We start from the raw sequence: 19,341 nt of genomic DNA, 5'->3' as shown, positions 1-19,341 counted from the left end.
TCGCAGACAGGCACTAACCCCCCCCCCCTCCTGCCCCCCATGCCAACATGGTCCACAGACAGATCTTCCATACCATTTCCCCTCACATCCACAATCCTCCCATGACCCTCAAGAACCAGCTGCAAAAGAGTTCCTCCTTTGTCACCCAGTACCACCTCACACTGGAACAACTGAACCATATTTCTTGTCAGAGTTTTGATTACCTATCACCATGCCCTGAAATGGGGGACATTCTACCCAAGATCCTTCCCACCCCTCCTAAAATGGGGTTCCATCTCCCACCCAATCTCCTCAACATCTAAGTCCATCCCTATTCCACTCCCAATGCCTTACCTCAGGGAAGAGCCACGTGCAAGACCTACCCATCTACCCACACAGTACTTCATATTGCAGTCCTGTCACAGGCTTATACTAGCCTATCAGAGGCCGGGCTACCTGTGAGAACAGCCATCCCATATACCAGCTCTGCTGCAATCATTACACAGCTTTTTATATTGGTATGACTACTAACCAGCTGTCCACGAGGATGAACAGCAACTATCAGACTACGGGCCAGAGAGAACACACCATGCTTGATTTTAATGCCTGCTTCACAACTCAGACCATCTGGATCCTCCCCTCCACCTCTAACTTTTATGAACTGTGCAGAATAGGAGTTATCCTTACAACACATTCTCTGCTTCTGAAATTATACCGGCCTCTACTTATGGTAACCTACCACCCCACACCCTCCACCCAACAGTTTCCACACCATCTGTCCTATCACCTCCTCCATATTCACGTTTCCTCATTCTCATCGTGTGCTGTCTCTTCGAATGCACCTGCCATTCTTCCCCCTAACCTGTTCCTCTCCTTTTCCTCTTCCTCCTCCTTCCCCACCTCTCTGCCCCACAGCTTCTCAATGCAGTTTTGTCATGCCTCTATCTAGACCCTGCATCCTCCACCAGGCAGCACTCTTCTCTCCCCCAGTCCATACCCTACTATCCATTTCCCTTCCATCTCCCCTCCAGACTGCTGCTTTCTTTCACATTGCATTCTGGTTCGAGCTGCTGATCACGATGGTCTTGTGTGCCTGAGGTGTGCTTGCTTGGATGGATGAATATGTGTGTATTTCTTTTTCTGAAGATGGGTTTGGACGAAAGCCAAATGTGTAACAGTTAACAATCTTTTTGTCGTCCCTGTCCGCAACTTGATGTGTCATCTTTATAGTGAGTAAAATATATTCTTTCCTTATTTTGTTGATGTTACAACATAAATCTCATCAATGACTGGGCCAAATTATCACAGGACTTATTTAGCATTCAATGAATAGAATGATCCATGAATGGATATTGAGATCTTCCTGGTAGAAAATATATTCTTATCAGCATTTGTATGACGATTACCACAAGTAGTGCTGGAGGTGCACGTAGGCTGTGCAATTAACAAACTAGAAATGTCTCAAAACGTTTTGGATCAGATTGAATGAATAAAAAATTGCAAGGTAAACAGCAAGAAGAAGTGTGTGTTAGCTTCAGAAGAGAGAACTATGTAGAGTCTCCAGTATGAAGAAATAGAAAACAACAGAACAGGTGGCCTAGGTTTCAAGATGGGTGCAGTTGGAGTACCCTTTCCATGGAGGCACATAACAATGTTCCAATATGAAGGTGCCATGGGAGTTGGAAGCACATGACACTGGAATGGAGATTATAGTGAAGATGTTGCTATGGAGGATACATGACAGAGAGGAAACCAGAAAACCATATAGAGTTCCAGGCAGAGCATGCCCTGAAATTGAAGTAACAGGAACATATAAAGTATGGCTAATCAAGAGAGAGGAGCTAAACTGATGACAACATGAACTTGTGATAGAATCACAAATAATGGGAAAAGGAATATATAGTATCAGAGTTTGAAATAAATATAAGTGTGTTGACTAGAAGATAGTTGCTCTATCCTGGTAGTTAATTCTGTGCAGTTTCTACAAACTTACAAAACAAGGTTCTCAAAGGAATGATCAGGTATGAAGCTTCCCAGTGAGCAGACTGGAGACAGTAAAAGTTACGGGGACAAGAAAGCTGAGGCAATGACAAGTTTTACTGCACATGAAAATAATACAAGAAGAATAATGAAACAGTATCCTTCATGGTACTGGGTTTAATGATCAGTTGCATGTTGAGAATGGTTTCATTAGAAAAAAATAGGATAGAAATATATCTTGGAAGAAGAAGGATTCTTATCAAAAGAGATCACTGGCTGTTGGAGGTGAAATGGCACATTTTAATTTATGAGCTTAGGATGTATTAAAAAAGTACAGGTCATATTATTATCATTCATATAACAGGTAAAATAATGAAAATAATTCAGGGGTGTGGCAATTACGCTATTTTTTTACATTCGTCCATTTACTGTACATGGTTTTGCATGTTTATTAGTATAGTGTGTGACTCAAATTACTCATCACAGTTTTACTATTTCTGCTGACAAGAACATAATTTATGGATTTGAATATCTTTTGATGCAATATTATACTGTTATTTTCAGTTCATGAAATCAACAAATGGAAATGAAATAACCTTCTGTGCGGAAGTGGCAGTGAGTGCGGGATGAGGTGGATGGTTGGAAGGGTGAGAGGGGAGGTGGGAGGATGTAGAATATGGTGTGCTCTTACAGGATAGATGAAAGTGATATACAGCTCAGGGGGAGAATGGAAGTGATTGAGAAATGTACATGTATTTATGTATGTATAAGTGAGAATGGAATTGTGTTTATTCACTCTTGTGAGTCACTTGTTATCAGACGTCATTATTGAGTATAGAAAGTGTTCTGTTATTTTCACTGTCATCAGCATGTTAGTGAACTGGAAAACTTGTTGCCTCTGTAGTTCTATTACCTCTAGTATGTTATGTTTTGTACCTAAGGATGGCAGATTGTGAAATTGATGTCTTGTAAGTTGCATTCACGGTCATGAAGATAAGCTGCCACTGCTTATGTGTGATGTACACTTAGATATAGTAGTGACATGTGTTCACCTTTACGACAGTGAACAAAAGTTAACAGATATCACTTACATCTCACAATCTACCATAAACCATCCTCACATACAATAACTAACTCACTAGAGCCAGTATAAATATATATGCAACGTGTTCTTCAATACACTAACATGCTTAATGAACAGACAATGAATGAATAGACAGTGCCTATAAATAATTTACGGACAAAACAGACCACTCAATGAACAGCACAAGCAAAGAGTCATCAACAGGCTCATACAGAAAGAAAACCTGCTAGCTTTCAGAATAGCTGGAGAACAAATATGCACACACACACACACACACACACACACACACACACACACTCACTCACACACACACACACACACACACACACACACACACACCTTTGCCCCTACATTGTTCAGGTGAGACACAAAATGTCAGGATTGCATTTCGGCAGGTGGATCAGGGTGGGTGTTGTGGATACAGGTAAAGCAAATCAAGAGGCAGGAAGAGGGGATGGGAATAAGTAGCAAGTGGCTTGGAGGAGACTGCAGGTTTGCTGGCAAGGAATGTGGGCAGGAAAGGTGACAGGTGCACGGGCTAGGTCCCTGATAAACAGGTACTGGAGCCAGTGAGATGTGCCACATAATGAAGATCACAACAAGGAAGCACAGACTGGGAGAGAGTGACAGTACAGAGGAATGGGAAATGTTGGATAGAGGGTGGGGGAACAGTGAATTAGCAGGGATCGAGGTCAGGAGGGTGACTGTAATAAACTACTTCTCACACTCAGTAACAACTGTCAAAACAACAGACCCACAAGAATGAATAAACACACCCTCTCCTCTCTATGAGTTCCATTCTCCCCCGTCAGCTACATCTAACCTACCCCGTCACATTACACTCTATCCTATAACCTGGCCCTCCTTCCTCCCACCCTTAGCTGCACACCACCCCTACTCTAACTTCTTCACAGTAGGTTATTTCATTCCACTTAATTCGTGTTTACTCTAACTTCTCTATGGCAGATTATTTCATTCCACTTCATTCATGTTGTGAACTACAAATATCAACATAATAGTTTTTTATAAGTAATGCAAACACATAAATTATATACCTTTCAACAGAAATAGTAAAACTGAGATGAGCCATTTGGGTCATGAAGTATGCTAATGAGCATGCCAAATCATGTACAGTAAATACAAGAACATAAGTATAATCTTAAGATGGCATTACCCTAGATTATTTTATTTTATTAGTTATTTCAATGATCCTTACGTCCTTAATGCATCCTAAACTCACAAATTAAAGTTTGTCGTTTGAGCTATGTTGTGCAGCTATGAACATGTCACTTTGTTTGAAGTGTAACAGCATATGTGGAAGGTTTTCACCAAAGCAGATGAACATTTTATGTTCAAATAAACTTAATTATTAGCAATGTTTTATTTATTTTATTTTATCTCATCCAAGATGTATTTTGCATAAAACTAAAACTTACATTGTTCACTTCATGCTGGATGACAAAGTAAAGTATCCATAACACTAAAAAACATCAGCACAGTTCTTGAGAATGGACATCTTGCTTTGGCGATGGTCAACAACATGAACAAGTTTTAAAAAAAAAATGCATAACATTGCGCTGTATGTAATAATGTTATTTATTTTGCTACCAATTTTGGTTCTGAAACATCATTAATGGCAGCTGTACAACATCGGCTGCCACTGATGATTGTTCAGAACCGAAACCAATAGTAAAGTAAAATAATTTTATTACAGAGAGCAAGTGTTATGCATTTTTTAAAACTTGAGAATGGAGTTGTAGCATATGTAATGCTCGCAAATCATTAACATAAACCCTGAGAATGGAGTTGTAGCTCTGAAACACACTGGGCTAAAATAAGAAAATAAAATATACTAATTGAAGGGTGCATATTAATAAAAAAAAATTATTTCTCACCTATATACGAGCCATAGTACAAGTGTACGGGTGAACTGACGAGATACAGTGTATCGAGATTTTAAATGTGATTTCGATGATGGCTGTAGCCAAACATGTTAATGTCCATATTTTTCAAAATAAAAATGTAAATAGCGATCAAGGTGGACAATTACATTGACTAGTGATAACTATCATTGACTCCTACAATGTTTTATGTAACTTATAGAAAGAACCTAACCTGTACGTTACAGACATGGACAGCTGTTGACAAAACATCTTATTAATGTAGACGACATTAAAAAATAAAGAATAAAAATGTAGTCTCCTGATGATGTGAGAAGTTGATGCAATATTGACATGAAGACATGTACAGATGGATAGGGCACATTGCCTTCACTTCACATTGTTACGTTAATTATGACAAATTATGAAGGAATTTTCATACTAATTATCAAGATTTTGGGTATTTTGAAAAATCCTTTTGAGGGAATGCGGAGATGTGTTTTAGGCATATTTTAACTTAATTTTGATTGTGCTGGTAGGGCTGTATTGTATATATAGAGAGATCTTAAAAGGAGCCAACTGCATTACTATGTGAAAGTTTTGTTTATGTGCAGCATAACCCACATAAGATTGTGAAGTAATAGTTTATGCATGACCTCTTTGTTAACACAAACTGTAAAGGAGGTGTGGTCAGTTATTTGAGATGAAAATGTCAAAAGTAAAACAACATATAGTGAACCTTATAGTGAACCTTATCTTATTCTGTATTACATTGGCCCAGCCTTCTCACAAAAGTTAGCATTGATTACTGCTTACTGGCAAGTTTACACAAATGAAATCATTGACTCAAGACTGGGTTTTGAAAACTACAAAACAAACAAAAAGTTCTGTTGACAACTAGTGAACAAGACAGCAAATGGAAACTAATTAATACATAATTGCAAGGATGAGAGCACACAACTCCTTGGTATGATAGAGAATCTGACATTAACTTATGTACCTGTTGCAGGATGATAAGCAGCAAGAGTAAAGCACTCAGGTACGGCTCAAAATGGTGTAGATTTTTTGTTTTTCAGACAACATGGTATGCTATCAGTTATCTGCTCTCTCACAACACATTTAATATGCCCAGAAGAAATTGTAATCAAACTGGCATGAGAAAGATATATAGTTCCATCATGGAAAACTTGTGTAAGTTGTAAGTCGAAGAATTAATTTCATTTAAGGGTGTCCAAGGCATTTTTTACACGTTTGAGAAATAAAACAAAACTAAGAGCTGAAATCCCTGCCTGGAAGCAAGTCCATAGACAGAGTGATAATCTTTCAACCTATGTATTCTACAAATGACATGTAGAGAAAGAAATTGTATAATCTTATGCAATCATAGAAAGTGTTTCCTTTTTAATATTATTTATTTGAACAGAATAACCAAATAATATTTGTTTCTGGAATAAACAGTGTTTGAGGTAATAAATGTGTGAAGGGAGGAATGAGATTCAATTCCAAAATACTTTTATACAGACTACTACAAAACATTCACAATTTATAAGTTTCCTAAACTGAACAGAACTGTTTTATCAATTGTAAGAATATACACAATTTTAAATATTGCATCTCAAAAAAAGTCCGAAAAAATTCTAATCTGAACTTCAACATACAAGAAATTTAGTTTCATGAAGGAAGCTTACAAGCTTGCTACTCTCTTCAAATTCAATGGCAACAAAAAGCACAAATATATAATAGTTATGTTTCCAACTGGCTATGAATTTGTGTTTGATGCTACTGAATGGGATCTAATCTATAAAATTACTATATCTAATTCTAATTCTAAATCTATCAATAATTCACATCAATGGTGCAAAATGGAAACTGCCATTTGAAGAATTATTCTATATATAATTTAATCAACTTTGACATTGTACAAAATTTTTATATATGATTACTTGTATAATTATTCAACACATCAATTTATAAATGGCAGTTTGCAGTCATTGATGTAAATAATTATTATCTAGCAATAAACCCAATCTCTCAGTCACTACTCACGCTAAAGCTATTACTACGAAGTCCAGCCAGTTCCATGCATCTCTAAGGTACGTAAATGGCTGAAGTATGAACCCTCTTGCCATCACCTTTACGGCTGATTCAAATGTGTAGATGCCAGTAAAAATTACTCTGAAAGAGAAGTGTTTGCAGTTAGGTCTACACTAACTACAATACAGTCACTCAACAACAAACACAAGTACAAGAAGACCTCTGACAGAGAGAGACAGGCAAGCAAGTTTTGAATCTGCTTTCGAGATTCCTCCTGACATTATAAAGCACAAACATGCTAATCAAACTAAAACTCTGCATGAGAAAGAACCATTTCCTCTATGGTAACAAAATTAGTTCTGAAATGACTCCATTCAAAAATATTTTTAATTGGCTGATTTAATGAGCTTATATAATTACAACTGCCTCTGATTAAATGAGATGGTAAGAGAAATTTGTTTAATAAAATCAAATCATATATGTTCTATTAATCATTTATTTAATGTACATTGTTACTTCCCAACCTCGATTCTAATGTCAACGACAGCCAGGTTCAACTACAACATGTAAATAAATGTTGGACTTTTTCTTTGTAATCTATACATCAACTAACATATTGTCTAGCTTGTCATTACAGAAGATATGTGTTTCTGTTTCAGTTACTGATGTTCATAATAACAATTTGAATTTCTGTGAAATAGACAGTAGTGAAATAGAGAAGGCATTACTCTTTTTTTTAATTTCCTGAAATATATAACCAACCATAGCACTTATTACTTAGGTTTCCTCATTCTATAGGAATACATACGGTTTTACATCAAGGCCATATTATTGTGACATTTATCACTTTTCATGCGTCAGACATCTGCCAAAGACTGGCACTAAATCAAAATAAATTAGGAAATACAATCCCCTAATGCATTTAACATGAATAACTTCTTAAAAGTGCTTCTGCCACTAAGATAAATTTGAATTTGATACGGACACATACAGAGGACAGCAAATAATGCATACCATTTGACTAATAATAACTATGTACTTGTACAAATAATTTAGAAGGAAGAAAACAAATTCCGTTGTCGAGTTCTATTATTTTCTGGCTCAGGCACTCCAATTCATAACTGCAAAGAAATATTACATGTAATGTAAAGTAAGTAGGCTGATTGTCCCCACAAAATAACCTAAATAACATTTTAAAATATGTTACTACTTTTAAGATGAAGTTATTAGTAATGAGATACATCAGTTAATATTTTCCTTTATTACAATGAACACTTAAAACTATTTTTAGTTTAGTGATGTAGAAATTGTGTCACATAAGGAACTAAAACACCTTCTATCTGGAGTACTGTATAGATACTGACTTTATATGATTCCTTTCTAAAATTATTTGTTGTCTTGGACCGTTCAATTAGGGAAGAATTCTCAAACTGAATTAGTAAAGCTCAGACAGATGAGATCTAACTCTTTTGAAATAACTTTCATCTTAACACTATCCCATAAAATTCTGTATCAGCTCACACTTTTATAGATATAAAAAATAAATATACGAATAGGGTGCTTTTCCATATGCTGCAAAAATTGCTGTCATTGACAACAGACTACTCTGTTGGGTGAGAAATTTATTATTTGGTAAAAGTACTCTCCAATGCATTTTGTACATCTCAGTACTACTGCATAACTAAAATATACTTCTGAGTGATTATACTTCATGTAAGATTCCTATGAAACAAAGCATGCTTGTTTCCATACAGGTTGCTGTATTCTGTATAGCTTTGAAAATGAAAAGTGCAGATACTCAGCACATTTTATTGAAGTATTCGGAAAGAAAGTCAGCATGTACAGGGACTTTTAAAGAAATACACATTGTTTGCCCATGATAAGCTGACCCTTTTTATTGCTGACATCAACAGTGGAGGAAATTGACACTAGTTGGAAGACATTCATATGTCTCAAGCACTAATATTTCCACATGTGCCACCTCTGCTTTCATATAACCGCAAAGCATGACCAACACTGCAGGAATCAGTTTGTGCAATCCTCCCCTCACCTCACTTCTCCGTGTAGTGGTCCTAATGCAGAGACAAGTCATCCTAATGCAGAGGCAAGTCATGTTTCTTGTCATTCTCGACAACCACCACATAAAGGGTCAACAAAATGTGGTCAAACAATATGTATGAATCTGGCTAAACAACTGTGTACATAAGAACAGTTTACTGCATTCTATTGAGGGACTTTCAGTTCTTCTGCTATACTTGCTTACATGATTTTTATTTGAAAGCTTTCATAGAGATAGATATGAACCATGGACCTTGCCGTTGGTGGGGAGGCTTGCGTGCCTCAACGATACAGATAGCTGTACCGTAGGTGCAACCACAATGGAGGGGTATCTGTTGAGAGGCCAGACAAACATGTGGTTCCTGAAGAGGGGCAGCAGCCTTTTCAGTAGTTGCAGGAGCAACAGTCTGGATGATTGACTGCTCTGGCCCTGTAACACTTACCAAAACGGCCTTGCTGTTGTGGTACTGCGAACGGCTGAACGCAAGGGGAAACTACAGCCATAATTTTTCCCGAGGGCATGCAGCTTTACTGTATGATTAAATGATTATGGTGTCCTCTTGGGTAAAATATTCCGGAGGTAAAATAGCCCCCCATTCGGATCTCTGGGCGGGGACTACTCAAGAGGACGTCGTTATCAAGAGAAAGAAAACTGGCGTTCTACGGATCGGAGCGTTGAATGTCAGATCCCTTAATCGGGCAGGTAGGTTAGAAAATTTAAAAAGGGAAATGGATAGGTTAAAGTTAGATATAGTGGGAATCAGTGAAGTTTGGTGGCAGGAGGAATGAGACTTCTGGTCAGGTGAATACAGGGTTATAAACACAAAAGCAAATAGGGGTAATGCAGGAGTAGGTTTAATAATGAATAGGAAAATAGGAGTGCGGATAAGCTACCACAAACAGCATAGTGAACGCATTATTGTGGCCAAGATAGACACGAAGCCCACACCTACTACAGTAGTACAAGTTTATATGCCAACTAGCTCTGCAGACGATGAAGAAATTGATGAAATGTATGACGAGATAAAAGAACTTATTCAGGTAGTGAAGGGAGATGAAAATTTAATAGTCATGGGTGACTGGAATTCGACAGTAGGAAAAGGAAGAGAAGGAAACGCAGTAGGTGAATACGGATTGGGGCTAAGAAATGAAAGAGGAAGCCGCCTGGTAGAATTTTGCACAGAGCATAAATCATAGCTAACACTTGGTTCAAGAATCATAAAAGAAGGTTGTATACATGGAAGAACCTTGGAGATACTAAAACGTTTAAGATAGATTATATAATGGTAAGACAGAGATTTAGGAACCAGATTTTAAATTGTAAGACATTTCCAGGGGCAGATGTAGACTCTGACCACAATCTATTGGTTATGAACTGTAGATTAAAACCGAAGAAACTGCAAAAAGGAGGGAATTTAACGAGATGGGACCTGGATAAACTGAAAGAACCAGAGGTTGTACAGATTTTCAGGGAGAGCATAAGGGAACAATTGACAGGAATGGGGGAAAGAAAGACAGTAGAAGAAGAATGGGTAGCTTTGAGGAATGAAATAGTGAAGGCAGCAGAGGATCAAGTAGGTAAAAAGACGAGGGCTAGTAGAAATCCTTGGGTAACAGAAGAGATACTGAATTTAATTGATGAAAGGAGAAAATACAAAAATGTAGTAAGTGAAGCAGGCAAAAAGGAATACAAACGTCCCAAAAATGAAATCGACAGGAAGTGCAAAATGGCTAAGCAGGGATGGCTAGAGGACAAATGTAAGGATGTAGGGGCTTATCTCCCGAGGGGTAAGATAGATACTGCCTACAAGAAAATTAAAGAGACCTTTGAAGAAAATTGCATGAATATCAAGAGCTCAGATGGAAACCCAGTTCTAAGCAAAGAAGGGAAAGGAGAAAGGTGGAAGGAGTATATAGAGGCTCTATACAGGGGCGATGTTCTTGAGGACAATATTATGGAAATGGAAGAGGAGGTAGATGAAGATGAAATGGGAGATACGATACTGTGTGAAGAGTTTGACAGAGCACTGAAAGACTTAAGTTGAAACAAGGCCCCGGGAGTAGACAACATTCCATTAGAACTACTGACAGCCTTGGGAGAGCCAGGCCTAACAAAACTCTACCATCTGGTGAGCAAGATGTATGAGACAGGCGAAATTCCCTCAGACTTCAAGAAGAATATAGTAATTCGAATCCCAAAGAAAGCAGGTGTTGACAGATGTGAAAATTACCGAACTACTAACGCGAACTCTTTACAGACGAATGGAAAAACTGATAGAAGCCGACCTCGGGGAAGATCAGTTTGGATTCCGTAGAAATGTTGGAACATGTGAGGCAATACTGACCCTACGACTTATCTTAGAAAAAAGATTAAGGAAAGGCAAACCTATGTTTCTAGCATTTGTAGACTTAGAGATAGCTTTTGACAATGTTGGCTGGAATACTCTATTTCAAATTCTGAAGGTGGCAGGGGTAAAATACAGGGAGCGAAAGGCTATTTACAATTTGTACAGAAACCAGATGGCAGTTATAAGAGTCAAGGGACATGAAAGGGAAGCAGTGGTTGGGAAGGGAGTGAGACAGGGTTGTAGCTACTCCCCAATGCTATTCAATCTGTATATTGAGCAAGCAGTAAAGGAAACAAAAGAAAAGTTCGGAGTAGGTATTAAAATCCATGGAGAAGAAATAAAAACTTTGAGGTTCGCCGATGACATTGTAATTCTGTCAGAGACAGCAAAAAACTTGGAAGAGCAGTTGAACGGAATGGACAATATCTTGAAAGGAGGGTATAAGATGAACATCAACTAAAGCAAAACGAGGATAATGGAATGTAACCGAATTAAATCAGGTGATGCTGAGTGAATTAGATTAGGAAATGAGACACTTAAAGTAGTAAAGTAGTTTTGCTATTTGGGGAGCTAAATAACTAAAGATGGTCAAAGTAGAGAGGATATAAAATGTAGACTGGCAATGGCAAGGAAAGTGTTTCTGAAGAAGAGAAATTTGTTAACATCGAGTAATAATTTAAGTGTCAGGAAGTCGTTTCTGAAAGTATTTGTATGGATTGTAGCCATGTATGGAAGCGAAACATGGACAATAAATAGTTTAGATAAGAAGAGAATAGAAGGTTTTGAAATGTGGTGCTACAGAAGAATGCTGAAGATTAGATGGGTAGATCACATAACTAATGATGAGGTATTGAATAGAATTGGGGAGAAGAGGAGTTTGTGGCACAACTTGACTAGAAGAAGGTATCTGTTGGTAGGACATGTCCTGAGGCATCAAGGGATCACCAATTTGGTACTGGAGGGGAGCGTGGAGGGTAAAAATCGTAGAGGGAGACCAAGAGATGAATACACTAAGCAGATTCAGAAGAATGTAGGCTGCAGTAGGTACTGGGAGATGAAGAAGCTTGCACAGGATAGAGTAGCATGGAGAGCTGCATCAAACCAGTCTCAGGACTGAAGACCCCAACAACAGCAACAAAAAAACACAAAACAAGTGAGACACGGCAGCTCTTCATAGAGTCTATTCAAGTGTAAAAGCCAATTTTCCTTGGTAATAAATATTTCTCATTACAGTGTCTATTGCAGACAAACTGCCATGTGCCCCTTGATCAATGAGATACATACCTATTTCAGTTGTGCAAATTCTCAGACATACACCTTTTTGAACATATATTTAGGAACTTTTAGACACAATACATTCATTATTATCAATTTTTAACCACTCAAAAATACGTCTATGATATTTCAGCTTCTAAATTTACCAAATATGGTACATTTTAGATACCATTTGGAGTGGGACCATCTGAAAGTGCTACAGTGGAGCCAACAGAAAGGTCATAAACATCAGTGATTATAAACAGTATAAATTAATGTATAAGTGATTACCACTCATCTTCCACCAAACAATTTGGCACAGTGTTTTAAGACACTGGATGTAGATTTGGAATGACAATAGATCAAATTACTATTTGATCACCCACATTTAGTTCTCCACATTTTCCTAAATCATCAGCACAAATGGCAGGATGACATGGTGAATATCTTTCCACAATATAAGCATGTGCTCATCTCTAGTAAATCATTAGTACTATCATAAGCACTAATCTTCCCTTCACCCTTATTGTTTTGTACTGAATAAGTAATATTTTGTTAATACTTTTACAGGATATAATTCTTTAAAAAAATTAATGCAACAAATAGGAATGAAGGGAAATACCTTGGAATATTTCTTTTCTCCATGACTATCTTTAAAATACTACTTTCTGTATTTGTGTATTACACATGCTGGTATAAAATTTTAGTAACATGGCTGCTCAAACTATCAAAATAAATACTGAAACTAGTATGTTTCCAAATTCAGGTGAATACCTGACAAGAGATTAATCAAATACACAGTTTATAATGAACATAAAGATCTTCCAGAAATGATAATAGATGAGTGGTATAAACCATCTGAGGTATAAGGAGAGGAAAGATGGCTAAAGATGATTATGATTCAATAGAAATGGGAGGCAACAGAATTAGGAAGCAAAGTAATACAAAGTGCTCAAAATTGCTTACAGCTTACTTGAGAACAAATACAATTCCCAAATACTAAAACAAGTTATAATTCTTCTATGTCGCAAAAAAAGAAGAAAGACAAAGAATAAAAGCATTATTAGCAAACAAAATGTGAACAGCACTAAAATGAGTAATCAGTAAGACAGCACAGTGAAGGCTGGCTTACTAAACTTGGTCTTCGGTGTGAAGACTGTAATATGGTTCCCCTTATCAGTCATTTCATGAACTTCAAAATGGCATGTATTGAGATCAGTGGCTGGAGAACAGAAAATCAACAAATATCATTAGATAGTGGAACTGCATCTGGACCTAATGAGATACATGTAGTATTCTACACAGATTAAGATATGCTCCACTTATAGCAATAATTTATCATTATGTTGTTGAAGTAATGTAGGTACCAAGTGATTTTTCTTCTTTAAGGGGGGAGAGGGAGGTCGGTAAGGGGGAATTCACACTTTCAAGTAGGGTTATCAGAAAGGTGCATATAATTATTGGTCTATATCACTGACGTCAATCTGTTGCAGAATTATGGAATCTGTATTAAGGCCACACATTAATGAATGCATCCAAAGCACCAAAGACAATTGGACTCAAATGAATGCCAACTTTCTTGACTTCAGGAAGGCATTTGATATGTTTCTTCACAGTTTAGTGCATAAAATACGAGATATTATACCAGATTTGTGACTGGACTCAGGTCATTCTAGCACACAGAACTCAACATGGCATTCTTAACAGTATGAAAATGACAGATGCAAAAGAAGCTTTGGGAATATCCCAATGAAGTGTTGTAGGGCCATTAGTTTTTACAATATGTGTAAATGATGAAGTGTTTCATGTCAGGAGCTCTGTGAGGTTGATCAAGGACAATTCTGTTGTCCCAGAAAGAAGGCAACATCATAAGACTGTAGTAAATATGCAGGAAGATCTGTATTGTATCACTAATTGGTGCAGGGACTGGCATTGATCTTGAATGTAAATAAATGTAATGTACTGCATATAATTACCCAAAGAGATCCACTATTGTTCAATTATAGTGTTGGTGAGAAGTCACTGGAAACAGTAACAACCTGAAAATATTCATGATTAAACATCTGGAGTTATCTAAAATGGAATAACAACAAAAAACTAGTGGCAGGAAAAGCAGATGCCAGCCTTAAATTTAATGGAAGAGTCTTAAGCAAATACTCGTCATTCATAAAAGAACTGGGTTACAAAATAGTTATCCAATCAATCACTCGGACCCTTACCTAGCCGGATTAACGGGAGAAATAGGGAAGACGCAAAGAAGAGTGGTGTTTTTCAGCACAAGTTTGTTAAGGAAGAGCTAGAGCACTATAGAAATGCTAAAATCATTCCAGTATCAGTCTATAAAAGAAAGAAATTACACATGAAAGAAAGATTTATCAGTAAAATTCTGAGAGTATACATTCTATGGAAAGTCAGGCAACATATTTCTTTCTCTGAAATACTTCTCATGAAATGACTACAAAAAGAAAATCAGAAAAATTAGAGCTCATACAGATGCTTATAAACATTTATTCTTCCGAAGCATCACTCACAAATGGAACAAGGAAGGCAGGGATTGATAGTGGTAACAGAACTATTCACCACCACACACTGGAATATAACTTGTGGAGTACAAATAGAAAAAAATTGCCTTTAATCAGACATGAGAACAAGCTGTCTCTAAAAGCAGGTACACCATGAACCACTTGCAAGCTTACAGAATCAGGAAATGAGTAGGAATTAAAACAGATGGGACAATCAGTTAGCACAAATTTGAAGGAATATATTGTTCCTAACTGACAGTAACCCATCATCATTGAAGTCTCACTTACATACTGAGAGCTATGTCATTAAAGATATAGTTGAAACATTGCACAGTCTATAAAACACTGATAAGGGCATTGTATGGACATTTTGAAAGAAACTGAAATTTATAATTCGTTCAATAAACTCCTGGATAAGATATTAAATTAACAGAGTTACAGAATAGACAGTTTTTCAACAAATTCGACAAATTATGTATAAAAAAAAAAAAAAAAAAAAAAAAAAAAAAAAAAAAAAAAAAAAAAAACCTGAGTACCACTTTCAGTCATCTTTAATGTCAGTTTGCTGGCTATTTATTTCACATACACACGATAAAAATTTGTACACTCCCCAATCCTTTTGAATGTTTTTAGAGCTTCACATGCCACTAACAGAATTGCATTATTACTTATGAGATACTCTCCATAAATCTTTTAAGTTAGTTATATTTGTCATTTTCGGAAATGTGGGATTTGCTTAATCCTGTATGAAGTTCCACCAGCAGCAAAAGAAACAGGTCAGTCTATCAAGCATTGATAGCTGGCCTCTGGCGGCTAAGTAGGAAGTGAAAATTTGTGGGTGCTCACTGCCAAAACTGCTATGCTAGTTCACTGATTCATGATGCCATTTGTTTTGCCCCAGAGAGTGAGGCCTGTCAGGAGGCACTGGTACAATATTGGTGGCTTTCCCTGATACCCTTGATTTGTTCCCCTAACTCATTCGTGTTGCAATCGGACATTGCTGTTTTCTGTCATGATTTCCTGTCATGTCCTAGCTGTTTCTGTGTACACTCCTGGTGCTGCTGCCCACATCGACATGCTGTGTGTGCCGCTTACCATGAATGAGGCCATGTGGCCATGGTCTGTTATAGCTCCCCACACAGCTGGGCCTCAGACGCAGGTGTGGAGTTCACAGAAGTGTTGCGCCTTTCCATGGCCATGAGCTTGACATCCCCAGCAAGATTTACATTGCACTATTGATTCAACAACAACCGTTCCATTTCCAGGTTAACGCTAGGTCCTGTTCTCTCCTCCACAAATCATTGTCTGTTGAATTATAGAAACCAGTCCATTCTTGTTCAAGGAGAGTTCATGACTGACGTTGAGTATCAACTTGTTATGTGGACAATCACTTTTCAGGCAGTAGACAGTGTGACATCAAAGATCATTTTTGGTTTATTTTATTTTATTTAAACGTCAAGTTTTGTAGGACCAAATTGAGGAGCAAATCTCCAAGGTCATGGAACATGTCAGTACATAAAATCACAACATAAAAGTAATAACAGATATATATAAAATGTTTATGAACCCGAAAAAACTCAAGCCATAAGTTTAGTAAACGCTATCAACAATACAACAAGAATCAGCTTAATTTTTCAAGGAACTCCTTGACAGAATAGGAGTGACCCATGAGGAAACTCTTTAGTGGATTACTGCTAAGATTTTTGAATTTTAGTGGTAGCTTATTGAAAATGGATGCAGCACTATACTGCACACCTTTCTGCACAAGAGTAAAGGAAGTTCGATCCAAATGCAGGTTTGATTTCTGCTGAGTATTAACTGAGTGGAAGCTGCTTATTCTTGGGAATAAGCTAATATTGTTAACAAGAAATGACAGAAAGGAATATATATATTGAGAGGCCAATGTCAAAATACCCAGACTCATGAACAGGTGTCGAGAAGAGGTTCGTGAACTTACGCCACTTATTGCCCGAAACGCCTGTTTCTGAGCCAAAAATATCCTTTTACAATGGGAAGAGTTAACCCATATACAATACCATATGACATAAGTGAATGAAACAAAGCAAAGTGGACTAATTTTTGTGTCGAACAATCACTCATTCAGATACCATTCAAATAGTAAAAATTGCAGTATTAAGTCTTTGAACAAGATCCCGAACGTGGGCTTTCAATGAAAGTTTACTATCTATCTGAAGGTCTAGAAATTTGAACTGTTCAGTTTCATTAATCATATGTCCATTCTGTGAAATTAAAACATCAGGTTTTGTTGAATTGTGTTTTAGAAACTGTAAAAACTGAGTCTTACTGTGATTTAGCATTAGTTTATTTTCTACAAACTTTGAACTTAGGTCATGAACTGCACTATTTGAAACTGAGCCTAGTGCTGCACACAACATCCTTTACTACCAAGCTAGGGTCATCAGCTAACAGAAATATTTTAGAGTTACCTGTAATACTAGAGGGCATATCATTTATATGAACAAGGAACAGGAGTGGCTCCAACACTGATCCTGGGGCACCTCCCACTTGACCTTACCCCACTCAGACCCCACATCTCAGCCATTCTCAACACTGTCAATGATGATCTTTTGCTGTCTGTTATTAAAATAAGAGGTAAACCAATTGCGAGCTATTCCCTGTATTCCATAATAGTCTAACTTCTGGAGCAATATTTTGTGATCAACGAAACCAAATGCCTTAGTTAAATCAAAAAACATCCCTAACATCGAAAACCTTTTGTTTAACCCATCCAGTACCTCATAGAGAAAATAGAATGTAGCATTTTCAGTAGTTAAATGACTTCTAAAGCCGAATTGTACATTTGATAGCAATTATTGTTAAATACTGTACATATATCTGATTTATCAGTAAGAGAAATGTTTTTACTATGAACTGACTTTATACCGTCGACTAGACACTTCCTTTAGGAAGTATGAATGGCCTGACTAGACACTTCCTTCACAACTGACCATACGGTTTTAATTTTATCCTGTGAATTAGCTATTCTATTTGCATACCACATACTCTTTGCCTTCCTAACAACATTTTTAAGCACCTTACAGTACTGTTTGTAATGGACTACTGTAGCTTGATTGTGACTACTTCTAACATTTTGATATAATTCCCACTTTGTTCTACATTATATCCTTATCCCACTAGTCAGCCACCCAGGCTGCCTTTTACTGCTAGTACCCCTTTTAGAACGTTCTAATGGAAAGCAACTCTAGAAGCGCATGAGAAAAGTGTTAAGGAGAGCATTATATTTATCATCTATGTTGTCAGCACTATAAACATCCAGCCACTCTTGTTCCTTGACAAGGTTTGAAAAATTCTATACCACTGTTGGATTAACTTTTCTACACAGTTTGTAATTACATGTGACATTTGTTTGCGTACAAAAGCCTTTTAGTGTTAAAATTTGTGCATCATGGTCTGAAAGGCCATTCACACCTTTTCTAACAGAATGCGCATCTAGTAATGAAGAATGAATAAAAATATTGGCTATGGCTGTGCTACTGTTCCCTTGCACCCTAGTTGGAAAAAAACACAATTTGCATCATATCATATGAATTTAGCAAATTTACCAACATCCTTTTTCTTGCACCATCATACGCAAAATTTATATTGAAGTCACCACATATAACTAATTTCTGGTACTTTCTATAAAGTGAATCAAGAACCCTCTATAGCTTGAGCAGAGACGCTCTGAAGTCAGAGTTAGGGCACCTATAAACAACAACAATTAGAAGTTTAGCTTCACTAAATTCAACTGCCCCTTCACAACATTCAAATATCTATTCAGTGCAGTGCCGTGATATGTCTACATACTCAAATGGAATACTGTTTTTTACGTACATAGCCAATCCCCCACCCCGCAAGGAACTCCTTGAAAAACAGCCAGCTAATCTGTATCCTGATAAAGGAAATCTTTATGCATTCAAGGCGTTTGGGCTTCAAATTCAAGACAAGTCACATCTTGTTTCCGACTCCATTCTGTTTCAGGAACTAGAAGACCTCTGCCATGAGTTTTGTCCCTGTCTCCACCAGATTTGGGGGGCAGCAAGAGATTTTGAGGCAAACATCACCCTCAAACCGAAGGCCATCCTGAAATTTTGTTGTGCTTTACCCTGAGTTTGGCAGTAAAGGAGAAACTTCATAGGTCGCAGACCCTGGGTACAATTTAACTGACACCTCTAGCCAAT

The 19,341-nt window shown here is 37.2% G+C and overlaps 1 protein-coding gene across 1 annotated transcript in view; it reads right to left on the bottom strand.

Moving 5' to 3' along the window:
• The window catches only part of LOC124709134 (sodium channel protein para), an 878,324-nt gene that overhangs the window by 769,771 nt on the left and 89,212 nt on the right, over nt 1-19,341 (bottom strand). Inside the window, exon 5 of the mRNA XM_047240797.1 lies at nt 6,970-7,098. Coding sequence (XP_047096753.1) covers nt 6,970-7,098 — 129 coding nt within the window. The remainder of the gene's footprint in view (nt 1-6,969; nt 7,099-19,341) is intronic.

This window comes from Schistocerca piceifrons, chromosome 7 (assembly GCF_021461385.2).
Source record: "Schistocerca piceifrons isolate TAMUIC-IGC-003096 chromosome 7, iqSchPice1.1, whole genome shotgun sequence".
Classification (NCBI taxonomy): Eukaryota; Metazoa; Arthropoda; class Insecta; order Orthoptera; family Acrididae; genus Schistocerca; species Schistocerca piceifrons.
This window is presented reverse-complemented; position numbering and strand designations above follow the sequence as displayed.